Below are 27,580 nucleotides of genomic sequence, written 5' to 3' on the forward strand. Positions count from 1 at the left end.
ACTCTATCCAGGCCCCTCATAATGTTATACACCTCAATCAAGTCTCCCCTCAGCCTCCTCTGTTCCAACGAAAACAGACCCCAGCGTGTCCAATCTCGGTGGTCAGTGTCTTTATCAATAACGCTGGGTCCGTGTGATCTCCTCAACTGTTTCCGTCGCCCGAGGGGGGATATCGGAAGAGCAATTTTCCAGAGTATTTTCCCCCCTTATTGGCACTGTTTTTTTGCCTCTCCCAGGCGATTACATGTAATGGGGTAGGTGGGAGGCGAGGCCTTGTCGCAATGCTCCGGCCATCGTGGAGAGGGACAGGCTTGATGCACCAGCAGATCTTTTCCTGACCCGTCAATTGTCTATAAATCGCCAGACGACAAGGTTCGAGGCGTTTCCCCCGCCACTTTCCCAGGGCAAGTAGGAACGAGCGATATACGCAATGGCCTTGCGAGCATCATGGAGATCCCGAAGACAAATATATCTATCTATTAAAAGCCAAGGTTGGAAAGCTTCCAGCTGTCGAAAACTGCACATCTGGCAGATTATTTGCTGCATAGAGTCCCGCAGGATAAAAATCTAGACAATGCTGGAACAATTTAAACACGCACTCAGCATCTCCACAATATCGCATTGCCAAGGCGAGGGCCATCCACACAGCGCTTGGCTTTTAAGAGCTGTACATCACCACCACCGCGCAATGTAGAAACAGCTTCTGCATCCCAGCGCTCTGCACCTCAACCTCAAAAAGGGCAAACAACTTGCATTTATCTAGTGCCTTTAACCTAGTGAAACATCCCAAGGAACTTCCTTATAGCCTGTGTGTTTTTATTCTCCTAAAGGGCTGAGGCTTTTTGATATCGACTTAATTCAGTTTGTCATGACATGAAGCAATACAACAACAACTTGTAATAGAAACATAGAAAATAGCTGCAGGAGTAGGCCATTCGGCCCTTCGAGCCTGCACCGCCATTCAATGAGTTCATAGCTAAACATGCAACTTCAGTACCCCATTCCTGCTTTCTCGCCATACCCCTTGATCTCCCTAGTAGTAATGTATTTATACAGCACCTTTAAAAGGAGAGTTATGAGATTAAAAATTTGACACCGAGCCGCACAAGTAGAAATTGGTCAAAGAGGTAGGTTTTACGGAGCGCCTTGAAGGAGGAAAGAGAGGTAGAGGCGCGGAGAGGTTTAGGGAGGGAGTTCCAGAGCTTGGGGCCCAGGCAGCTGAAGGCACGGCCACCAATGGTGGAGCGATTATAAATCAGTGATGCTCAAGAGGACAGAATTAGAGGAGCGCAGACATCTCTGGGGTGGGGTGGGGTGGGGGTGTTGTAACAGCAACTTGCGTTTATATAGCACCTTTAATGTAATTAAACTTCCCAAGGCACATTAAACAAAATCTGACACCAAGCCACAAGGATATTAAGGCGGGTGATCAAAATCTTGCTAAGAATTAGGTTTTTAGTGGCATCTTAAAAAAGCAGTGGGGGGGGGGGGGGGGGGGAGGCAAGAGGTTTAGGGAGGAAATTCTAGAGCTTAGGCCACAGGCAGCAGAGGGCGCGGCCACCAATGGTGGAGCGATTAAAATCGGGGGATTAGCAAGTGGCCAGGATTAGCGGAGTGCAGAGATCTCGGTGGGGAGGGGTTGTAGAAACTGAGGAGGTTATAGAGTTAGGGAGTGGAGGGGCCACGGAGGGATTTGAAAACAAGGCTGAGAATTTTAAAATGGAGAACCAGTCCCTCACCTCACTACAACAGGGCGAATTATTTTCAGGTCCCTCACCAGCCTGTTTATTTTGTGCTGTGTGCCTGTCCCCAGTCAGATGAGATGAAGACGGCCAAAATACACAGGCAGCAACATTTTAAAACCCCGTCCTGCAAGTGAAGGAGCGTTTAGCTCAATGTTACCTGGTTCAACCTGATTATAGAGAATCAAACGGCACAGGAGGAGGCCATTCGGCCCATCGTGCCTGTGCCAGCTCTCGAAGAGCTATCCAATTAGTCCCACTCCCCCTGCCTTCCAAATATTTCATTCGCCTTACTTTTACGGGTACGTTACCATGGTGGTTATGTTTCTGGACCAGTAACCCAGAGGCCCGGACTAATGTTCCGGAGACACAAGTTCAAATCCCACCACGGCAGCTGGGGAATTTAAATTCAGCGAATTAAATAAATCTGGAATAAAAAGCTAGAGACAGTAATGGTGACCGTGGAACAATCGAATTGTCGTAAAAGCCCATCTGGTTCACTAATAGCCTTTAGGGAAATAAATCTGCCGTCCTTACCCGGCCTATGTGTGACTCCAGACCTACAGCAATGTGGTTGACTTAACTGCACTCTGAAATGGCCTAGCGAACATCACCACCTTCTCGAGGGCAATTAGGGATGAGCAATAAATGCTGGCCTTGCCAGCGGCACCCACATTCCGCGATTATATACACACACGCACACTTGTTCCGAGATGCAATTTCTGCAACAAAAAAAATGATTTAAATCAGCTTATCTTCAGCCTGCTAAAGAAACCATTTTTCTACCTCAAAACCAAGTATCACAGCAAGTAACATCAAACAGGGGATATGCACCAAGATAATCTTAATCCGATCTTGTCCAGATTATCTAGATTTCAACTACTCACACTCGAGTCTCTACGCAGGAGATTAAAACTCCTGGTTACAGAGCCATGGAAGAAGATTTACGATTGGTTACAGTCACCTCAGTGTGAATTGATACTCTGATTTGGCTCTGTTATTAACATAAAAGAAAAAGCTTGCATTTATATAGTGCCTTTCACGACCACCGGCAGCGTCTTTCATGACCACCAGCATCTCAACATGCTTTACAGCCAATGAAGTACTTTTGGAGTGTGGTCACTGTTGTAATGGAGGGAATGCGGCAGCCAATTTGCGCACAGCAAGCTCCCACAAACAGCAACGTGCTAATTAAGGGATAAATATTGGCCAGGACACCGGGGATAACTTCCCTGCTCGTCTTCGAAATAGTGCCACAGCATCTTTTACGTCCATCCGAGAGGGTAGACGGGGCCTCTGTTTAACGTCTCATCCGAAAGACGGCACCTCCGACAGTGCGGCACTCCCTCAGCACTGCACTGGGAACCATAGAAAATAGGTGCAGGAGTAAACCATTTTGGCCCTGCGAGCCTGCACCACCATTCAATATCATCATGGCTGAACATGCAACTTCAGTACCCCATTCCTGCTTTCTCTCCATACCCCTGGATCCCTTTAGCCATAAGGGCCACATCTAACTCCCTTCTGAATATATTTAACGAACTGGCCTCAACAACTTCGTGGCAGAGAATTTCACAAGTTCACAATTCTCTGAGTGAAGAAGTTTATCCTCATCTCAATCCTAAATGGCTTACCCCTTATCCTTAGACTGTGACCCCTGGTTTTGGACTTCAACATCGGGAACATTCTTCTTGCATCTAACCTGTCCAATCCAGTCAGAATTTTATATGTTTCTGTGAGATCCCCTCGCATTCTTCTAAATTCCAGTGAATGTAAGCCAGTCTTTCTTCATATGTCAGTCCTGCCATCCCAGGAATCAGTCTGGTGAACCTTCACTGCACTCCCTCAATAGAAAAAATGTCCTTCCTCAGATTAGGAGACCAAAACTGTACACAATATTCAAGGTGTAGCCTCATCAAGGCCCTGCACAATAGCAGTAAGACCTCCCCTGCTCCTATACTAAAATCCACTAGCTATGAAGGCCAACATGCCATTTGCCTTCTTCATCGCCTGCTGTACCTGCATGCTTACTTTCAATAACTGATGTACCATGACACACAGGCCTCTTGCACCTCCCCTTTTCCTAATCTGTCACCATTCAGATAATATTCTGCCTTCCTGTTTTTGCCACCAAAGCAGATAACTTCACATTTATCCACATTATACTGCATCTGCCATGCATTTGCCCACTCACCTAACCTGTCCAGGTCACCCTGCAGCCTCTTAGCGTCCTCCTCACAGCTCTCACTGCCACCCAGCTTAGTGTCATCTGCAAACTTGGGAGATATTACATTCAATTCCTTCACCTAAATCATTAAGGTGTATTGTAAATAGCTGGGGTCCCAGCACTGAACCTTGCGGTACCCCACTAGTCAGTGCCTGCCATTCTGAAAAGGACCCGTTTATTCCTACTCTTTGCTTCCTGTCTGTCAACCAGTTCTCTATCCACGTCAATACATTACCCCCAATACCATGTGCTTTAATTTTGCACACTAATCTCTTGTGTGGGACCTTGTCAAAAGCCTTTTGAAAGTCCAAATACACCACATCCACTGGTTCTCCCTTGTCCATTCTACTAGTTACATCCTCAAAGAATTCTAGAGGATTTGTCAAGCATGATTTCCCTTTCATAAATCCATGCTGACTTGAACTGATCCTGTCACTTCTTTCCAAATGCGCTGCTCTTACATCTTTAATAACTGATTCCAACATTTTCCCCATTACCGATGTCAAGCTAACCGGTTTATAATTCCCTGTTTTCTCTCTCCCTCCTTTTTTAAAAAGTGGAGTTACATCAGTTACCCTCCAATCCATAAGAACTGATCCAGAGTCTATAGAATGTTGGAAAATGACCACCAATGCATGCACTATTTCTAGGACCACTTCCTTAAGTACTCTGGGATGCAGATTATCAGGCACTGGGGATTTTTCAGCCTTCAATCCCAGCAATTTCCCTAACACAATTTCCCGACTAATAAGGATTTTCTTCAGTTCCTCCTCCTCGCTAGACCCTCGGTCCCCTAGTATTACCAGGTTATTTGTGTCTTCCTTAGTGGAGACAGAACCAAAGTATTTGTTCAATTAGTCTGCCATTTCTTTATTCCCCATTATAAATTCACCTGATTCTGACTGCAAGGGACCTACATTTGTCTTCACTAATCTTTCTCTCTTCACATATCTGCAGAAGCTTTTGCAGTCAGTTTTTAGGTTCCCTGCAAGCTAACTCATACTCAATTTTTCCACTTCTAATTAAACCCTTTGTCCTCCTCTGCTGGATTCTAAATTTCTCCCAGTCCTCAGGTTTGCTGTTTTTTCTGGCCAATTTATATGCCTCTTCCTTGGATTTAACACGATCCCTAATTTCCCTTGTTAGCCACGGTTGAGCCACCTTTCTCATTTTATTTTTACGCCAGACAGGGATGTACAATTGTTGAAGTTCATCCATGTGATCTTTTAATGTTTGCCATTGCTTATCCACCATCAACCCTTTGAGTACCATTCGCCAGTCTATCCTAGCCAATTCACGTCTCATACCATCGAAGTTACCTTTCTTTAAGTTCAGGACTTTAGTCTCTGAATTAACTGTCACTCTCCATCTTAATGAAGAAGAATTCTACCATATTATTGTCACTCTTCCCCAAGGGGCCTCGCACAACAAGATTGCTAATTAATCTTCTCTCATTACACAACACCCAGTCTAGGATGGCCAGCCCTCTAGTTGGTTCCTTGACATATTGGTCTAGAAAACCATCCCTTATACACTCCAGGAAATCCTCCTCCACCGTACTGCTACCAGTTTGGTTAGCCCAATCTATACGTAGATTAAAGTCACCCATGATAACTGTTGTACCTTTATTGCACGCATCCCTAATTTCTTGATTGATGCTGTCCCCAACCTCACTACTACTGTTTGGTGGTCTGTACACAACTCCCACTAGTGTTTTCTGCCCTTTGGTGTTCCACAGCTCTACCCATACAGATTCCACATCATCCAGGCTAATGTCCTTTCTTACTATTGCGTTAATTTCCTCTTTAACCAGTAATGCTACCCCACCTCCTTTTCCTTTGTCTATCCTTCCTGAATATTGGATATCCCTGGATGTTGAGTTCCCAGCCTTGGTCACCCTGGAGCCATGTCTCCGTAATCCCAATTACATCATATCCGTTAACAGCTATCTGCGCAGTTAATTCATCCGCCTTATTACGAATACTCCTCGCATTGAGGCACACAGCCTTCAGGCTTGTTTTTTTTAACACTCTTTGTTCTTTTAGGAGTGTCAGCTTAGATTTTTGTGCCCAAGACCTTCTGACTCACTCTTCGGAAGCCAGCTCAACCAGTGCTCGAGGGGAGGGGAGAAGCCTAGCATTAGAAACTCAGCACAAACCACAGTTCACCAACTAGAAGTGTGAACCTGTTTTTGGCCACGTTTAAAAGAAGAAAAAACATGGGAAACAACTGAAAATCAAAATAGAATTCGAGACCGCCTCCTCTCGACACTGACCTTTGGAACAACTGCAACAACACATGGTCTGCCCCACTTAGTACTGCTCACAACTGGTAGTATTAAAATAACTACATGACCCCTGTGTATGAGGGGCTCAGCCCAGCGACAGATGTACACCAGGATCAGATGGCCATGTACAGCAGCAACGCGACAGCAATCTCAACTGGGCCCAGAGCCCTCACCAATAGATTGGACCGGGCCCTTCGCAATAAATGGAATATAAAGATATATATAAAGAATATAAAGAACTCATTGAATGGCGGTGCAGGCTAGAAGGGCCGAATGGCCTACTCCTGCACCTATTTTCTATGTTTCTATGTTTCTATAGATTCAATCACCGACCAATGCACTGTGTTTTCAAGGTTTTATCCTATTTCTCCAGCCCGCAATTATATCTCTTCCCTCTCCAGACAAGATGTCAAGCACGCAACCAGCTCCCAACATCAGCTTGCCGCTCTCCGCTATGTATGGTCGACAGGGTTGCAGTGATACCCCGCCCTCCGAGATGGCTCAGAGATGTGGACCGTATACAGAAGACACCTCAAATCGCTGGAGAAATACCACCAACGCTACCTCCGCAAGATCCTGCAAATCCCCTGGGAGGACAGGCGCACCAACGTCAGTGTTCTCGCTCAGGCCAACGTCCCCAGCATCGAAGCACTGACCACACTCGACCAGCTCCGTTGGACGGGCCACATTGCCCACAAGCTCGACACAAGACTCCCAAAGCAAGCGCTCTACTTGTAACTCCTACACGGCAAGCAAGCCTCAGATGGGTAGAGGAAATGTTTCAAGGGCACCCTCAAAGCCTCCTTGAAAAAAAGTGCCACATCCCCATCGACACCTGGGAGTCCCTGACCAAAGACCGCCCTAAGTGGAGGAAGAGCATCCGGGAGGGCGCTGAGCACCTCGAGTCTCATCGCCGAGAGCATGCAGAAAACAAGCGCAGGCAGCGGAAGGAGCATGTGGCAAACCAGACTCCCCACCCACCCTTCCCTCCAACCACTGTCTGTCCCACCTGTGACAAGAGACTGTAATTCCCGTATTGGACTGTTCAGTCACCTGAGAACTCACTTTTAGAGTGGAAGCAAGTCTTCCTCAATTTCGAGGGAGTGCCTATGATGATTTCCACAGCAGCTCGCTCTCTCTCTCTCTCTCCCAAACTTTCCGCTCCCTCATTCCGGGACAAAAGCCAAGCTCTTCTCCCGACCAAAAAAGAATCAGCAAGTCCCCATTGTTGAGTGAGTCACGCTTGCCAAGTTCCATGTTCCGTGGCCGTGTAGCGAAGCAGCAATAATGTCAGCAGCTGTCGCTCTGGAACGGTCGAGCGTGCACTTGGGAGCGTCTTGTTTTCATTGCAACTCAGGGAGCACACACAGGCAACAAGCATTTCAAAAAAGGTGTTAACACAATGGATACTTCTTAATCAGCACAGCTCCCTCAAAACCACCAATTCTAACTTCATTTTGCTCCGTTGCAATAGTGACGACACTTCAAAAGTATTTCAGTGGTTGCAAAGTACTTTTGAGACATCCGGAGACTGTTGCTTTGTTACCTCTCGACTTGACTATTCCGACGTACTCCTGGCTGGCCTCCCCATGTAAACTTGAGATCATCCAAAACTCGGCTGCCCGTGTCCTAACTCGCACCAAGTCCCGCTCACCCATCACCCCTGTGCTCGCTGACCTACATTGCCTCCCCACTAAGCAACGCCTCGATTTCAAAATTCTCATCCTGGTTTTCAAATCCCTCCATGGCCCTCGCCCCTCCCCATCACTGGAGAGAAAGCAGGAAAGGGGTACTGAGGGAATGATCAGCCATGATCTTATTACATGGTGGTGCAGGCTCGAAGGGCCGAATGGCTTACTCCTGCACCTATTTTCTATGTTTCTAGGGGCCCAAGTTTCCACATGATTTGCGCCTGATTTTTAGGAGCAACTGGTGGAGAACGGACTATCTTAGAAATCGCAATTCTCCACATTTTTTTTTCTGCAGTTCTAGTCAGGTAGAACAGTTCTACTTTGGAACAGAATTTTTTCTTCAAAAGGGGGCATGTCCGGCCACTGACGCCTGATTTGAAAGTTTCCACAGTGAAAACGTACTCCAAACTAAAGTAGAATGGAGCAAGTAAAGATTTTTGTAGAACTGAAAAAACCTGTTCTACACATTAAAAAATCAGGCGCAGGTTACAAATTAGGCGTCCAGAACGAGGTGGGGGGGGGGGGAGGGGAAGTCATTAAATTCTACAATAAATCCTTATTTATACTTCTACAAATATTATACAAATAAATCCAACCTGAATAAAAATTTATAAGCAAAGAAAAGATTAAATAAACCATCTTCCTACCTGTGTGAAGGCACGGAGAATGCTGCAGTCAGCCTGAGGCACCCGTTCTTTCCCGCTTGGGGAGGGGGGGGGTGGGGGGGAGGAGGCGCCCGTTTATTAAAAAAATTTTCAAAAATTAAACAGCTACAAAGAACTACAAAAATGGCCGAGTGCCAATGTTCTTTTCACACTAAGCATGCGCGAACGCTCCAATGCGCATGCGCAGCGTTGCCGGCAGGAAAAAACTAATTTAAATAGTACCCACCCCCTCCCACTTACAAAATCGGCGCGAGTGTAGGCTCCGCCCCCCTGGGCGCCGCGCCAGGCAGACAAGGAGCTGCAGAACGCTCCAGAATCGTGAGTTTTTTTTGGGCGCCGTTTTAGGCGCGAAAAACGGGCGCCCAGCTCGGAGGGGCGCCCGTTTTTTATCGTGTGGAAACTTGGGCCCTATGTTTCTAATCATCTCCAGCCACCCCTCCCCCACTGCGCTCCTCTAATTCTGCCCTCTTGAGTATCCCTGATTATAATCGCTCAACCATCGGTGGCCGTGCCTTCAGCTGCCTGGGCCCCAAGCTCTGGAGCTCCATCCCTAAACCGCTCTACTTCTCTTTCCTCTTAAGACGCTCCTTAAAATCTACCTCTTTGACCAAGCTTTTGGTCACCTGCACTAATTTCTCCTCATGTGGCCCGGTGTTAAATTTTGTTTTAGAACACTCCTGTGAAGCGCCTTGAGCCGCTTTACTACGTTAAAGGCGCTCTATAAATACAAGTTGCTGTTGTTATTGAAAGTAGCTATTTAAATGCAAGTGATTCTCTCTTATTTCATTCATCCAGTAGCAATTAAGGCAACTCCTGCTGAGGTAAAGCACAATTATAACTCGATGGGAGGAGGTGAAACAAGGTGGGAGGAGACTGGTGTGGAGCAGAAATACTGGCATGGACCTGCTGGGCCAAATGGTCTGTTCCTGTGTTGTAAATACTAGATGCAGATCAAAGCTCCCGTTATTCTGCTTAACAAGTTACCTCGGCATCAACCGCAAATCTACACCTCTTGACTGCGTTGGTATGATCTTTTTTATTGTCAGCTGTGGCTCAGTGGGCAGCACACTCGCCTTTGAGTCAGAAGGTCGTGGGTTCAAGTCCCACTGCAGGGGATTGAGCACAGAAATCCAGGCTGACACTCCAGTGCAGTGCTGAGGGAGTGCTGCATTGTCGGAGGTGCCGTCTTTCAGATGAGACGTTAAACCAAGGCCCCGTCTGCTCTCTCAGGTGGACGTAAAAGATCCCATTGCACTATTTCGAAGAAGAGCAGGGGAGTTAGCCCTGGTGTCCTGGCCAATATTTATCCCTCAATCAACATTAAAAAAACCAGATGATCTGGTCATCATCACATTGCTGTTTGTGGGAGCTTGCTGTGCCGCATTTCCCCCACAGTGACTACACTCCCAAAAGTACTTCATTGGCTGTAAAGCGCTTGGAGATGTCCGGTGTTCGTGAAAGGCGCTATATAAATGAAAGTCTTTTTATCTCCCATGCATTATGATGACCCTTTACATTTGCCGTACCACTCAACCGGTTGGTTTGTGCAATCCAGTGCCAAAACCAGCATGGGTTTGGGTTATGTGCTGCACGTCTCCAGACACAAGGATCTAAGACTGAGGTCGCCCCGAATTCACCCAGACCCGTAACAGCCAGACAGATTTTCAACGCTACAAGTCTGGGCTGGGATCAAACCCAAATCCAGCTCAAAGCGACTCAGCATTTACCCTCAACGGCAAGCAACAACCTAACCTGCACTTATCCAGCAGGAGCCAAGATCCATCAAGCCTTGCGAGTTGCTACAAGTGTTATGTTTAATATGGAAGGAAAGCGTGACTCCCTCACTTTTAGCAATGGATATCAAGGCTGCAGCATCCAACATAGCCCAGGTAGAATGGTGCAGAAAGGCCATGTGTCTCAGAAACATAGAAAATAGGTGCAGGAGTAGGCCATTCGGCCCTTCGAGCCTGCACCACCATTCAATTTGATCATGGCTGATCATGCAACTTCAGTACCCCATTCCTGCTTTCTCTCCTTATCCCTTTAGCCGTAAGAGCCATATCTAACTCCCTTTTGAATATATCTAAAACTGGTCTCAACAACTCTCTGCGGAAGAGAATCCCACAGGTTCACAACTCTGAGTAAAGAAGTTTCTCCTCATCTCGGTCCTAAATGGCTTACCCCTTATCCTTAGACTGTGACCCCTGGTTCTGGACTTCCCTCTGTTTCATGACCCTTCCTTTGACCCCGAAATGGTCTTAATTTTTTTTTAAATATATAATTTTTTTGGAACTTAATCCTGAAACTGTACTCTATTACCACCACTGGTACTCCGTATAGAAAGGTCATGTCCAACAGGCTGCAGGCACCATATTAGGAAATCTGGAGAAATGAGCCCTCTTCACAAGATGGGTTTGCATAAAGGCAAACCCTGTGGCTTATTCAATCACATTCTTTCACTGCAGCAACTGCCAGCCCGAAATACCAGTCCAGTGCCCTGGCCTCAGTTAATCTTCCCGACAACCTATCCTAGCCTTTGATCGTCCTTGTGCTCAAATTCCTCCATGGCCTCACCCCTGTTCTATCTCTGTAATCTCCTCCAGTTCCACCCCCTCAGAGATCTCTGCATTCCTCCAATTCTGGCCTCTGGAGATTGCCAGATTTCTTTCACCTCAGCGCTGAAGGATCAGCGTGCCTTCAGCTGTCTCGGCACCCCCCCCCCAGCCCCCCCACCCCCACCCTCCACAAGCTCGGTAATTCACTCCCGAATCATCTCTTCAAGACCCTCTTTAAAACCTACCCAGCTTTTTGGTCCCGTCCCAACGTCCCCTCCTTTGGCGTGGTGTCAATTTGTGTCCGATAGCTCACCTGTGAAGTGCCTTGGCACATCTTACTGCCTGAAAAAAGAAGCTATATAAAGGCAAGCTGTTGTTGATCACTCACTAAGAAAGGATTATTTCCTAGCACCTCTTATCCGACTCATTTAAAGTACTGTTCAAGTTTAGCTTCTCAACCCCATTAAGTTTCTCATCCCCCAAGTCTCTTCTGGGGGGGAAAAAAAACTCCCAACTTATCAACTCACAGCAGTTCCCCTCCAACTGTGTGGACCAGCCTCATGGCTCCCCTTTACATCACCTCAAGGGGCTGGGTAATCTCTTGCCTCAGCTCATCCGCTGCTGAAGCCCTCATCCCTGCCTTGGTTACCTCTAGATTTGACTATTCCAATGCATTCCCGGCCGGCCGGCCATATTTTAACCTAGGTAAACTCGAGGTGATCCAAAACTCGGCAGCCCGTGTCCTAACTTGCACCATGTCCTGCTCACCCATCACCCCTGTGCTCGCTGACCTACATTGGCTCCCGGTTATGCAACACCTCGATTTTAGAATTCTCATCCATGTTTTCAAATCCCTCCCTAGCTCTAATCTCCTTCAGTTCCACAACCCCCCCCCCCCACAAAGAGATGTCTGCGCTCTTCTAATTCTGCCCTCTCAAGCATCCCCGATTGTAATCTCTCAACCATTGGTGGCCATGCCTTCTGTTGCCTAGGCCCCAAGCTCTGGAACTTCCTGCCTAAACCTCTCCACCTCTCTTTCCTCCTTCAAGATGCTCCTAAAAACCTACCTCTTTGACCAAGCTTTTGGTCACCTGCACTAATTTCTAATTATGCGGCTCGGTGTCAAATTTTTAATCTCATAATACTCCTGTGAAGCGCCCTGGGACGTTTCACTACTTTTAAAGGCACTATATAAATACAAGTTGTTGTTGTATTGCTTCACGTCATGACAAATGGAATTAAGTCGACATCAAAAAGTCTCAGCCCTTTAGGAGGCTAAAAGGAGAACACTTTTGGGCACCGCACTTTAGGGAGGGCTTTTGAGAGGGTACAGAAAAGATTTACTGGAACAGTTCTGGGGATGAAAGACTACAGTCACGTGGATAGACTGGAGAAGCTGGGGTTGCTCCCCTTAGTGCGGCAAAGAGGAGATTTGATCGAGGTGTTTCACATCATGAAGGGTTTAGATAGAGTAATTAAGACGAAACGATTTCCAATGGCTGAAAGATCGATAACCAGAGGGCACAGATTTAAGGTGATCCTGAGGAAAATCTTTTGGAGTGCACTGCCTGCTGGGGAGGTGGATACAGATTCAATAGAAGCTTTCAATAGGGAATTGGATAAACACGAAGGAGAAACAAAATTGCAGGGACATGAGGAAAGAGCGGGGGGGGGGGGGAACGGGACTAACAATGCTCCTCAAATGAGCCAGCGAAGACTCGATGTGCCAAATGACCCCCCCTCCTGTGCTATACTATTCTATGGATCAATGAAAACAAAAAGTCCATCAAGCACGAAATGCCAGCAAATCATTCCAGAAAATGCCCTGCTTCCAGCTGAATGTTACAGCAACTGACACATGGAACAAGGCAAGCGCTCAGTCATGCACAAACTGCCCTCCAGAAATACTTGCGCACGTGCTTGGCCATCCACAGGACTGCTGCTGGCACAAGGCAAATGGTATGTTGGCCTTCATTGCAAGAGGATTTGAGTACAGGAGCAAGGATGTCTTACTACAGTTATACAGGGCCTTGGTGCAGTTTTGGTCTCCTTACCCAAGAAAGGATGTACTTGCCATAGAGGGAGTGCAGCAAAGGTTCACCAGACTGATTCCTGGGGATGGCAGGACTGTCGTATGAGGAGAGATTGGGTCGACGAGGCCTGTATTCACTAGAGTTTAGAAGAATGAGAGGGGATCTCATTGAAACATTTAAAATTCTGACTGGGTTGGATAGACTGGATGTGGGGAGGATGTTTCCCCTGGCTGGGAAGTCTAGAACAAGGGGTCACAGTCTCAGGATATGGGGTAGGAAATTTAGGACCGAGATGAGGAGAAATGTTTTCACTCAGAGGGTGGTGAACCTGTGGAATTCTCTACCACAGAAGGCTGTGGAGGCCAAGTCACTGAATATATTTAAGAGGGAGCTAGATAGATTTCTAGAAACAAAAGACATCAAGAGGTATGGGGAAAAAGCAGGAATATGGTGTTAAAGATAGAAGATCAGCCATGATCATATTGAATCGAAGGGGTCGGCCATTTAGGACTGAAATGAGGAGAAACTTCTTCACTCAGAGGGTGGTGAATCTTTGAAATTCTCTACCCCAGAGAGCTGTGGAGGCTCAGTCTGAGAGTATATTCAAGAGAGAGATTGATAGATTTTTGGATATTCAGGGAATCAAGGGATTATGGGGATAGTGCAGGAAAGTGGAGTTGAGGTAGAAGATCAGCCATGGTCTCATTGAATGGTGGAGCAGGCTCGAGGGGCTGAATGGCCTACTCCTGCTCCTAATTCTTATGTTCTTACAAATACACAGGAATCGTTAGACAAAAAAAGTACCAGGGTCCATCTAGTTCACCTTCTACCATCCAGTAGTCACATGATACAATAATGGAGTTGTTGACTAAACTTAGCAAGCAATCTCTAGCGATTAATCTACCATCGTCAACACCTTCACCGAAGCGTACGAGTGTATGGGCCTTACACTAAATATCTGTAAGACAAAGGTTCTCCACCAACCTGCCCCCGCCACACAGCACTGCCTCCATAACAAGATCCATGACAAGGCTTTGGACGTGAACAATTTTCCAGACCTCCGGGCCTACTGTCAACAAGGGCAGACATCGACAACGAGGTCCAACACTGCCTTCAGTGCGCCAGTGCAGCCTTCGGTCACTTGAGGAAGAGTGTTCAAAGACCAGGGCCTCAAACCCGGCACCAAGCTCAAGGTCTACCAAACAGTAGTGATACCCGCCCTGCTGTATGACTCGGAGACATGGACTGTGTACAGCAGGCACCTCAAAACACTGGAGAAGTATCACCAGTGTTGCCTCCGCAAGATCCTGCAAATCCATTGGCAGGATCGGCGCACCAATGTCAATGTTCTCGCTCAGGCCAACATCCCCAGCATCGATCAGCTCCGATGATCGGGCCACATCGCCCACATGCCCGATACTAGACTCCCAAAACAAGCGCTCTACTCAGAGCTCTGACACGGCAAGTGAGTCTCAGATGGGCAGAGGAAACACTTCGAGGACACCCTCAGAGTTTGCTTGAAAAAGTGCAACATCCCCACCGACACCTGGGAATCCCTGGCCCAAGAACGCTCAAAGTGGAGGAGAAGCATCTGAAAAGGCGCCAAACACCTCGAGTCTCTTCGCCAGGAGCACGCGGAAGCCAAGCGCAAACAGCGGAAGGAGCGCACGACAACCCAAGCACCCCACCCACCCGTCCCTTCAACCACCGCCTGCCCCACCTGTGACAGAGACTGTAGGTCCCGCACTGGACTCCTCAGTCACCTGAGAACTCATTTTGCGTGCAGATGCAAGTTACCATCGACTGCGAGGGACTGCCTAAGAAGGAAGAGTCAAGTCTGGAGGTAACAAAGGTACGGATGAGGGTTTCAGCAGCAGATGGGCTGAGGCAGGGGCCAGGATTTCAGGAAATAGTTAAACACAGCAGCAATTTCAAGATGTTGTTCTTCAGAGTTACATCTGGAGAGAGCATATCAAACTATAACCACACTCTGGAGACAGCATATCAAACTATAACCACACTCGGGCGACATGTTGAGGGTAGGATCAACTGGCGATGAATTAAAGAGAGTCGCACAATGAAGTATATTGCTTAACCGTTTTCCCACGGCGTGCACTGGCACCGATTGGCAAAATAAACCCAATGACAACACCGCAATTAACTTTATAAATCTAAGGCACATCTGGTCACCATCCCTTCAGGGTGGATTGCTTATACCCCGTTTGTTGACAGTGAGAGAGACTCAGCCCTTGTGGGACACTATTAAAGGGGCAGCATGGTAATGAGAACCTGTCGGTTACCGCCCATCAATTCCCCCCCCCCCCCCCACCACCACCAAGGACAACTAGGTCACATTGTCAGTTGGCAACTCTGAGCCAGCGCCCTGAAACCTTCCTGCATTTGTATAGCGCCTTTCACAGCCTCGGTACGGCCCAAAGTGCTCCGCAGCCAATTATTTTTGAAGTATCAAAGCGGCGAGATCGGGGCGAAGGAGCGGCGAGAGTTCGAGCCGGGGGCAGCACGGGCCAGCCCACATTGCGATATGTGCGCGCGCTAAGCCCGTGCAGCAGAGCTGGTCTTGGGTAATCTGTGCCACTGGACCAAGACCGAGCTCTGTCAAGCCCGTGTGGTGGCTGGTGTGCAAATCCACGCACAGGCATCTTCCACTCTTCAACATGTAGTTCGGGATCTGGAATATTAGGTCCTTCATTGAAACACCTGCGAACTCATCCTTTTTTTGGCGTGGAAGCAAGTCACCGAGGGACCGCCTATGATGATGACTTTACTGTTATGCAGGAAAATACAGCAGCCACAAACAGGATGATCGGATGATCTTAGAATCATAGACTGATGCAGCATAGAAGGTAAAAGAAAAAAAAGACTTGCATTTATATAGCGCCTTTCACGACCAGCGCACATCTCAAAGCGCTTTGTAGCCAATGAAGTACTTTTTTTTGGAGTGTAGTTACTGTTGTAATGTGGGAAACGCGGCAGATAATTTGCGCACAGCAAGCTCCCACAAACAGCAATGTGATAATGACCAGATAATCTGTTTTTGTTATGTGATTGGAGGATAAATATTAGCCAGGACAGTGGGGATAACTCCCCTGCTCTTCTTCGAAAAAGCACCGCGGGACCTTTTACGTCCACCTGAGGGAGCAGACGGGGCCTCGGTTTAATGTCTCATCCGAAAGATTAGAAGAGTTGTGGGGTCGAGTCCCACTCCAGGAACATGAGCACGTAGATCTAGGCTGACACTCACTGCAGTGCTGAGGGAGCGCTGCACTGTCGGAGGTGCTGTCTTTCGGACGAGACGTTAAACCAAGACCCCCGGAGCAGGGCTTGAGACACGCTGAACCTAAAATGGCCGACAGCTGAAGTCATCCTCCGGACAAGTCCCTCAGGCAGGAATGGTGCTTTGAGCACAAGGAGACATTAAAAAAAAAAAGCTTATGCCAGGTGGTAAATAGGTCCAGGCATTGGTAAACAAGTCCGGAACAGGACTAGGCCCTTGAGCCTGCTCTGCCATTCATTCAATTAGATCATGGCTGATCTGCACCTCAGCTCCACTTATCCTCCCTTGCCCCATTATCCCGCGATACCTTTACCCAATAAAAATTTAAGCGATCTCCGTCTTGAAAACTCCCTTTGATCCCCTCGCATCCACAGATGTGAAAACCTGCTTCCTGAATTCCCTGAATAGACGAGCTCTGATTTATATCCCCTTGTTCCCGATTCCCCCCATCAGAGAAAATCGTTTCCCTGCATCGACCCCATCAAATCCTACTGTAAAGCACCTCGATCAGGCCACACCTCAATCGCCTGGACTCGAGGGAATACAAGCCGGGTTTAGCTCTCACCGAGGGCTGACAGCTTCCCCGCGTTGCCAACGGCAACAGTGCAAACCATTTATATCGCAAGCAGATGTAGAGGAAACCACAAGCGTTTTAATTGAACATTGAGTGCTCATTGCAAAGAGCCGATGTGGTTTGGAGCGCATTGTTCCGTCCCGACAGATGGCTGTGGTGGGCAGGAGCCTATCAGATCTGGTCAGCGACAGCAAGAGCAGAATGTTGGCCAGGACACTAAGATAACGCCCTCCCCATCGTCCCCGCTGTGGCTCAGTGGGCAGCACTCTGGCCGCAGTCAGAAGGTTCAACGCCCACTCCAGAGACTTGAGCGCATCATCTAGGCCGACGCCCCAGTGCCGTATTGAGGGGGCGCTACACTGTCGCAGGTGTCGTCCTTCAGACGAGACGTTAAACCAAGGAGATGTTAAAAGATTGCACAGTAATATTCGAAGAAGCCTGGTGTCCTGGCCAATATCTGTCCCTCAACCAACATCACTTACAGATTATCTACGCCTACACTCCCTGCGCTTCAAGCGGCCCTATGCCCTTCTGGACTGTGCTCGCCGACAGACATTGGCTCCCGGTTAAGCAACGCCTTGATTTCAAAATTCTCATCCTTGTTTTCAAATCCCTCTGTGGCCTCGCCCCTCCCTATCTCTGTAATGTCCTCCAGCCCCACAACCCCGCCCCCCCCCCCCCCCCTCAGAGATGTCTGCGCTCCTCTAATTCTGCCCTCTTGAGCATCCCTGATTATAATCACTCAACCATTGGAGGCCATGTCTTCTGTTGCCTGGGCCCCAAGGCCTAAACCTTTCCACTTCTCTACCTCTCTCTCCTCCTTCAAGATGCTCCTTAAAACCTACCTCTTTGACCAAGCTTTTGGTCACCTGCCCTAATATCTCCTTATGCGGCTCGGTGCCAAATCTTGTGTCCCATAATACTCCCATAAAGCACCTTGGGACGTTTCACTACATTAAAGGCGCTATATAAATACAAGTTGTTGTTGTAGATGACCTCAGTTCAGCCCAGTCCATGCCAGCGTAGGAAAGTTCTCCCCAGTGTCCTGGCCCACATTCATCCCGCAATCAACATTACTTTTTTTTAAAAAAAACACAGAATATCTGGCCGTTTATTTCTTGGCTGTTTATGGGAGCTTGCTGCGTGCCAAGTGACTGTCACATTTCCCGTTGCTGCAGAAAAAGGCAGGTCATCGGGATGTCCCGAAGTCGTGAAAGGGGCTATATAAATGCAAGCAATGTTCCCCGCGCGGCCCAGTCGCGAATCCATGCACGCGCGGTTTTTGCATTTAAAAGGGAACATTGAATGCAAGTCTTTCAAGTGTGACATTTAATGTAAAAACGTGATCACGGGATTCAGCTGTAGCCTATGATGAAGAGCTTGGGTCAGCTGCAATTTTTCAATGCAGACTCTGCCTGGAGGGCTGAATCAGCCACTTACAACTGTTGAGAAGTTTACACTGCAACGCCATTGTACAAAAATAATGAGCACATACAGTAACTGCCGTTAGTCGTTCTACACTTCTATCCCGTGTCAATTTGCAGCAACAGCTTGTATGTGTACATCATCTCCAACGTAGCAAAACCTCCCAAGGTGTTTCATAGAAGCGCAATCAAAAATTATTTGACACCGAGCCACATTAAGGAGAAATTAGGGCAGGTGACCAAAAGCTTAGTCAAAGAGGTAGGTTTTAATGAGCGTCTTATAAAAGGCAAAAGAGAGGTAGAGAGGCAGACAGGCATCGGCAGGGAGTTCCAGAGCTTGGGGCCCAGGCAGCTGAAGGTACGGCCACCGATGGTTGAAATGGGGGATGCTCAAGAGGGCAGAATTAGAGGAGCGCAGATATCGCAGGGGGGTTGTGGGGCTGGAGGAGATGAGAGAGATAGGGAGTGGGACGAGGCCGTGGAGGGATTTGAAAACAAGGATGAGAACTTGTATTTTAAAAATAATATCAAGGCACTGCTCAGAGCACTGGTGAGCGGGACTTGGTGCGAGTTAGGAAACGGGCAGCCGAGTTTTGGATGACCTCCAGTTTACGTACGGTAGAACTAGGGAGGCCAGCGAAGGTCACTAACATCGCCCGTCTCCGCCCCTGCTTCAGCTCATCTGCCGAAACCCTCATCCACGCCTTTATTATCTCTAGTCTTGACTATTCCAACGCACTCCTATTGACCATCCCTATGCGTTGGAATAGTCAAGACTAGAGGTAACAAAGGCGTGGATGAGGGTTTTAGCGGACGAGCTGAAGCAGAGCGGAGAGGGCGATGGAAATATGCGGCCTTAGTCATGCCGCGGACATGCGGTCAGAAGCTCATCTCTGGGTCAAATGTGACACCTAGGTTGGGACCGGCCTGTTCAGCCAGGTCGTGAATCCTAGGCTCTGTCTACCCTCTCAAGTGGACGAGCAACACCCCAGGGTTCTATCTTGAAGAAAATCGAAGTTCTTAAGGTAAATATGGCCAATATTCATCCCTCATCCAATATGACTTGCACAATCATCTGATACTTTATCTCACAAGGAGTTTATTGGACGGAAGTGCCTTGGGAGGTGGCGAAAGGTGCCATTTTGATCTTAATTACATTCATATGAAGCCGCCTTGGGACGCTTCACTCTGTTAAAGACATTACATTAACGCGAGTCTTTCTTTCAGTCTCAAATATCACTGGGGACTTGGAAACCCTGTAAGCTCTGCTCAGTAAATTATCAGCAAATACCTAAAATTCGACCGCTGACAAAAGTAGAAATGGCTGCAACTTGTACCAAATCTCACTTTCACCCAAGAATACCTTAAACAGCTGCAGGAATTGCTTCCTCATGAAAATCACACACACCCATAAAACCTCAGCAAAGATTTTCATCAATGGTTGTTTCTTAAGAGCATCACAATTCCCGAGCTTGAGGCGAGCGAGCGAGAACGCACAGAGGGCAGGGCTCACTTCTTCCCCGTGCCTCTTCACAGTTGGCCTCAGGTGCTCTCGAACAGTGGCAGAGGCGGGTGCAAAAATACACAGACTGAAGCGGCTCTTGCAACCTGCACCAAGTGTGGCCATATCTGCAAGCCTGCTTTGGTCGCGAGGCAGTCACCAGGAGTCTATTGAGACGAGATCCAACTCCACCTCCAGTGCACCAGTGCAGCCTTCGGCCGCCTGAGGAAAAGTGTGTTTGAAGACCAGGCCCTCAAAACTGCCCCCAAGCTCATGGTCTACAGGGCTGTAGTGATACCCGCCCTCCTGTATGGTTCAGAAACATGGACCATGTACAGTACACACCTCAAGTCGCTGGAGAAATACCACCAACGATGTCGCCGCAAGATCCTACAAACCCCCCCTGGGAGGACAGACGCACCAACGTTAGCGTCCTCGACCAAGCCAGCATCGAAGCACTGACCACATTGATCAGCTCCGCTGGGCAGGCCACATTGTTCGCATGAGAACAATGAGACACGAGACTCCCAAAACAAGCGCTCCACTCGGAACTCCTACACGGCAAATGAGTCAAAGGTGGGCAGAGGAAACGTTACAGGGACACCCCTCAAAGCCTCCCAGATAAAGTGCAACATCCCCACTGACTCCTGGGAGACCCTGGCCCAAGACTGCCCTAAGTGGAGGAAGTGCATCTGGGAGGGCGCTGAGCACCTCGAGTCTCATCGCCGAGGGCATGCAGAAATCAAGCGCAGGCAGCGGAAGGAGCGTGCGGCAAACCAGTCCCACCCACCCTTTCCCTCAACGACTATCTGTCCCACCTGTGACAAGGACTGTTCAGCCACCTAAGGACTCATTTCTAGAGTGGAAGCAAGTCTTTCTTGATTCCGAGGGAGTGCTTATGATGACGATGATGATGAGTAGCTTGTCATCACCTTGCACACAAGAGCAGAGGATGCCCAGCACCTTGATCCTCGCACAAACTAATTTTGGATTGGCAATAGCTTCCGATCTGAGCGATGCCTTTAATTTTAGGCTGCATGTAACGACACCACAAGGTTTCCCTGTAATTATTTTTTGGGGAGTGCGTGGCACCTTTAAGGGACCGCGCGGCCCATTCAAACTTCTGCGCACGCGTAGTTTTCCCCCCATTGAGAAACCAGCAAGTGACCTGCGCGGGAGCTTCAGACAGCAGCATCCCGCGCAGCTAAACGGGGAACATGGTCAACCAGACTGATGATTGAGTAATTCCCCATCAATCACGCCAGCCTGGGATTGAATTTCTGCACAGAATTTGGGCTACGTAACTAGTCTCAGACTCGCTGCAGTTTGCTGATGCTCGTGAGACCGTTTGCTGTAGTCGACGAGTTAAATTAAAAGCATACATCCCATCCTTGACTCACTGGCTGACTCAGGAGTGTCACTATTCACTCACTGCTATTGCAACATGCCAGGATCATTCTCGTCACGGCGCATAGCAATGGTGTTAGCCAGAACAAGTGCAACACTTACAGCTCCTCCACCCGAACAATCCAGTCAACACTTGGCAAGTTACAATTGCAATCTCCAAACAAACATCACCCCACCTCAACTCACCTTGCTCCCAAAAGGCAGTGACTTGTATCAGGGTATGGCTGGAGTTTCTAGAACTATCGGGGCACAGTCTCAGGATAAAGGGTCGGCCATTTCAGACTGAGATGAGGAGGAATTTCTTCACTCAGAGGGTTGTGAATCTTTGGAATTCTCTGCTCCAGAGGGCTGTGGATGCTGAATCTCTGAATATATTCAGGGCTGAGATCGATAGATTTTGGGAGTCGAGGGGAATCAAGAGATCGGGCAGGAAAGTGGAGTTGAGGTCGATGATCAGCCATGATCTTATTGAATGGCGGAACAGGCTCGAGGGGCCGTAGGGCCTACTCCTGCTCCTATTTCTTATGTCCGTCCGTGCTTAGGCATCGACAGGCCTCTTGCGACCATTCTCCCTATGGTGGATGGTGGCGTTTGAGTGCGCTATTCAACTACAGGTGGCATCGTGGCCCAAGTGCAGTCTCGTCTCTTGTAAATTTTCCAGTAAAGGGGCGGGGGAGGTGGTGGGAGGAGGGGGGGGGGTATCACTGCTCCCATTAGGCATCTGGAGAAAGAACCCAGGCATATTTGGGACCCATCCACTCTCTGGGCCAAGCTTACCAAGGACAATTGTAAAATTCCACCATGTCCCAGCCAAGAGGAGATTAACTCAACAACTTCAACTTCGGATATTCATGGCTTATCATAGAAATTTACAGCACGGAAGGAGCTCATTTCGGCCTATTGTGTCCGCGCCGGCCAACAAAAAGCTATCCCAGCATAATCCCACTTTCCAGCTCTTGGTCCGTAGCCCTGCAGGTTACAGCACTTCAAGAGCACTTCCAAGTGCTTTTTAAATGTGGTGAGGGTTTCTGCCTCTATCACCCTTTCAGGCAGCGAGTTCCACACCCCCACCACCCTCCTGGTAACAAAATTTTCCTGCATATCTCCTCTATACCTCCCCCCAATTACTTTAAATCTTTATCCCCTGGTTGTCGACCCCTCTGCTGAGGGAAACAGATCTGTCCTATCCACTCTATCCAGGCTCCTCATAATTTTATACATCTCAATCAGGTCTCCCCTCAGCCTCATCTGTTCCAAAGAAAACAGACCCAGCATCTCCAATCTTTCCTCACAGCCAAAATTCTCCAGTCAAGGCAACATTCTTGCAAATCTCCTCTGCACCCTCTCCAGTGCAATCACCCATTTCCTGTAATGACTAGAACTGCACACAGTACTCCAGCTGCGACCTAACCAGAGTTTTATACAGTCCAAGCTGCTATGGTGGCATTTGAACTCACCTCTCCCGATCACCAGTACAGGCCTCTGGATTACTAGTCCAGTAACATAACCACGAGGCTACCGTTCCCTAACTAATTAAACACAAGAACGTAAATAGGATCAGCAGTCGGCCATTCGGCTCCTCGAGCCCGCTCCACCATTTACTAAGATCATGGCTGATCTTCTACCGTAACTCCACTTTCCCGCCCGATCCCCATAATCCCTTGATTCCCTTGGCGTCCAAAAATCTATCGATCTCTGTCTTGAATATACTCAAAGACTGAGCCTCCACAGCCCTCTGGGGTAGAGAATTCCAAAGATTCACCACCTTCTGAGTGAAGAGATTTCTCCTCATCTCAGTCCTAAATGGCCGATCCCTTATTCTGAGACTGTGACCCCTGGTTCTAGACTCCCCAGCCAGGGGAAACATCCTCCCTGCATCTACCCTGTCAAGCCCTGTAAAATGTTATACATTTCAGTGAAATCACCTCTCATTTTTCTAAACTCTGGCAAATATAGGCCTACTCTACTCAATCTCTCCACACAGGACAATCCCACCACCCTCATTCCCAGGAATGAGTCTGGTCAAATTTTATTGTACTCTCGTGTTGTTATGTGCTGGATTCAAATGCTAACTTCAGACATTATCTTGTCTTACAAAAAAATAAATCACATCTGTCAATACCACCACTACTCGAGGACTGCTGTCAAATGTGAGCATACATTTCATCATGTTCTGGATTACACCATTTTTACAATGAATGAGCTCGCTGATTAACTGGCACAGGGACAAGGTCGTCACAATGAGCTCTGCAGTCACAATTCCAGCCACAGACAATAGAGGAAGCAACCTTTTTTTTTGAAAAAAGCTCTCATTTATGTCTCAAAATAAGTGGGATGGGCCACAGAAACCCTATCTATTTACGGCCAGTACTCACCCAGAGTACTGTCGATAGTGATTTGGGACCATAAATTCTGAAAAAGAAACTGCAATGGCTGCACTTAAATCTAGGATGTCTTGCAAAGAGAACTGATGTCTGCAGTTATTGCAGAAAATAGGCGAGAATTAAAGAAATGCAGCAGGCAGAAAATGCACAAGGCCATCTAAGGCAAGTGACAGACATTGCACAGTGCCACCTACAGCAGACTGGGAGAGGATAAACTGCTGCAATGTCAGCCGGTTCTCGCTCCTCCGCGCACCCACCCCGACAGGCACCCCTTACAGAGAGCAGGTTCGATGGAGTGCAAGCAAGATTCACCCCAGGTTCTGCTCAAAGGTGGGACTGCAGAATCTGGGCTGATAGAATCTTAAAAAACTCCCCGGTATTATACAGTACTAAGGGCAGAGCTTTAAAACATTCTAGCAGTGGCACCAGTGTGGATCAACTCCGACACGGCAAGCGAGCCCCAGGTGGGCAGAGAAAACGTTTCAAGGACACCCTCAAAGCCTCCCTGATAAAGTGCAACATCCCCACCGACACCTGGGAGTCCCTGGCTAACGACCGCCCTAAGTGGAGGAAGAGCATCCGGGGAGGGCGCTGAGCACCTCGAGTCTTGTCGCCGAGAGCATGCAGAAAGCAAGCGCAGGCAGCGGAAGGAGTGTACGGCAAACCAGACTCCCCACCCACCCTTTCCTTCAACCACTGTCTGTCCCACCTGTGACAGAGAGACTGTAATTCCCGTATTGGACTGTTCCGTCACCCGAGAACTCACTTTTAGAGTGGAAGCAAGTCTTCCTCGATTTCAAGGGACTACTTATGATAACGATGGATTAAGAGCTGGGGAGGATATGGACCGTGGTCAAATCCAGGGAAGGCGGTGAAGAAGCATGATCCATGGGCCAAAAGCAAAATTAAAGGGAGCGCAGCACCTCACCTCCATTCAAGAACACTGCCATGCCAAACTCTAGAACATTGCATCCCCTGAATTCTAGACCCCCAGTTCTGGAGGAGCAGAATTTTTCTCCAATGGAATATCGGGAAGATCAAAGCCATTGTTTTCAGTCCCCCACCATACAGTCCGTTCCCAAGCCACCAACTCTATCCCTTTCCTCAACCTGTCTGAGGTTGAACCAGACTGTTCACAATCTTGCCGTCACATTTGACCCTAAAATGAGTTTCCGACCACATATCCGCAGCATAACCAAGACCACCTGCGCCCTTGCTTCAGCTCACCCGCTGCTGAAACTTTCATCCGTGCCTTTGTTACCTCCAGACTGGATTACTCCAACGCACACATGGCTGGCCTCCCATGTTCTACCCTACCCAAACTAGAGGTGATCCAAAACGCGGCTGCCCGTGTCCTAACTCCCACGCACCCATCACCCCCGTGCGCTCTGACCTACATTGGCTCCCGGTTAAGCAACATCTCTAAGTTAAAATTCTCTATCTTGTTTTCTAAACCCTCCATGGCCTCACACCTCCCGATCTCTGTAACCTTCTTCAGCTGAACCCACCCCCCACCATCTCCCGAGATATCTGCTCACCTCCGATTCTGCCCTCGAGAATCCCCGATTATAAAATGGCTCAACCATTGGTGACCGTGCCTTCTGTTACCCAGGCCCCAATGCTTTGGAATTCCCAAAGTTTTGACCAAGGTTTTGATCAAATACCCTTAATTTCTCCTATGTGGCTCAGTGTCAAAAACATTTTTGCCTTATAATACTCCTGTGAAGTGCTTTGGGACGATTTACTATTTTAAAGGCGCTATATAAATATAAATTGCTGCAGCCCCTCACAACTGCAGAACGCAGCCCACTCACAAAACTGAATAATGTGCAGCCCCCTCACACAGCAGCCCCCTCACACAACTGAATAACGCAGCCCCCTCACACTAGTGAATAACGCAGCCCTCTCACACTAGTGAATAACGCAGCCCCCTCACACTAGTGAATAACGCAGCCCCCCTCACACTAGTGAATAACGCAGCCCCCCTCACACTAGTGAATAACGCAGCCCCCCTCACACAACTGAATAACGCAGCCCCCCTCACACAACTGCATAACGCAGCCCCCCTCACACAACTGCATAACGCAGCCCCCCTCACACAACTGCATAACGCAGCCCCCCTCACACAACTGCATAACGCAGCCCCCCTCACACAACTGCATAACGCGCCCCCCTCACACAACTGCAGAATAACGCAGCCCCCTCACACTAGTGAATAACGCAGCCCTCTCACACTAGTGAATAACGCAGCCCCCCCTCACACTAGTGAATAACGCAGCCCCCCTCACACTAGTGAATAACGCAGCCCCCCTCACACAACTGCATAACGCAGCCCCCCTCACACAACTGCATAACGCAGCCCCCCTCACACAACTGCATAACGCGCCCCCCTCACACAACTGCATAACGCAGCCCCCCTCACACAACTGCATAACGCAGCCCCCCTCACACAACTGCATAACGCAGCCCCCCTCACACAACTGCAGAATAACGCAGCCCCCCTCACACAACTGCATAACGCGCCCCCCTCACACAACTGCAGAATAACGCAGCCCCCCTCACACAACTGCAGAATAACGCAGCCCCCCTCACACAACTGCAGAATAACGCAGCCCCCCTCACACAACTGCAGAATAACGCAGCCCCCCTCACACAACTGCATAACGCGCCCCCCTCACACAACTGCAGAATAACGCAGCCCCCCTCACACAACTGCAGAATAACGCAGCCCCCCTCACACAACTGCAGAATAACGCAGCCCCCCTCACACAACTGCAGAAGGCAAGAGCTGCAATGAGCGAGGCCACTGATGGATTCACACAGTCTCTCTCTGTCTGTCTCTCTCTCTCTCTCTCTCTCTGTCTGTGTCTGTGCCCGGCTCCCTCCGCTCGGCGGGACGGGGAGACAGCGGCGGCCCCCGCACTCCCGCTGCTGCGCCCGGCGCCGCTCCCGTCTCTCCGCAATCCCTCCCGCGCCTCCGCCTGTCCGGGAGCGGGGAGCCGGCGGGCCCCCCCGGGCCCGGGCCCGGGCCCCTCACCTTCTCCTGCGCCCGGTTGATCTTTTTCTGGACGTTTTTGGCGATGACCCCGGCGCTCACTCCTTTCCCCGCTTCAGCCATCTTTGCTTCCTGTGTACCGGGAGCGGGGGGGGGGGGGCGGGGGAGCAATCCGCAGCGGCGCTTAAAGGGACCGCGCCCACTAGGGGAGGGGCTTAAAAGGGCCATACCCACAGGGGTCGGATTTAAAGGGACCACACCCATAGAGGGGGGGGCTTAAAGGGGCCGCACTCAGAGGGAAGGATTTAAAGGGCCATACCCACAGGGGTAGGATTTAAAGGGGCCACACCCATAGGGGGGGGCTTAAAGGGGCCGCACTCAGACGGGAATTATTTATATCCTCTCACAGTGGGGGAGGGAGCAAGGGGCGGGGCATAAAGGGGATGCACCCACAGGGAGAGGGAAGCCGTAGCGCAGTGTAAAGGGGCTGCACCCTCAGGGGGAGGACTTAATGGGGCCGCATCCACAGGGAGAGGGAAAGTGGGACCCGGAGCAGGGCCTCAAGGCACCCACAGGAGGAGGGTTTAAAGTGACAGCACCCACAGGGGGGAGGGATATTGGGAATCCGGAGCGGGGCTTAAAGATACCCCAGCCAAGGGGGAGGGACATTGGGACCTGGAGCAGTGATTAAAGGCAACTTACCCACAGGGGGAGGCCAGTGAGAACCTTCGGCAGAGCTTATAGGGACCACACTACGTAGGGGGAGGGACATTGGAACCCTGGAGGAACTGCACTACACA

At 49.1% G+C, this 27,580-nt stretch overlaps 1 protein-coding gene across 1 annotated transcript in view; it reads right to left on the reverse strand.

Moving 5' to 3' along the window:
* Positions 1 to 26,925, reverse strand: part of LOC139253683 (myc box-dependent-interacting protein 1-like) — a 236,543-nt gene extending 209,618 nt beyond the window's left edge. Inside the window, exon 1 of the mRNA XM_070873516.1 lies at positions 26,823 to 26,925. Within this exon, the coding sequence (XP_070729617.1) occupies positions 26,823 to 26,903 (81 nt within the window). The 5' untranslated portion in view covers positions 26,904 to 26,925. The remainder of the gene's footprint in view (positions 1 to 26,822) is intronic.
* Between the last annotated feature and the right edge of the window lie 655 nt (positions 26,926 to 27,580).

The sequence above is a fragment of the Pristiophorus japonicus genome, chromosome 3 (genome assembly GCF_044704955.1).
Source record: "Pristiophorus japonicus isolate sPriJap1 chromosome 3, sPriJap1.hap1, whole genome shotgun sequence".
NCBI classification, from domain to species: Eukaryota; Metazoa; Chordata; class Chondrichthyes; family Pristiophoridae; genus Pristiophorus; species Pristiophorus japonicus.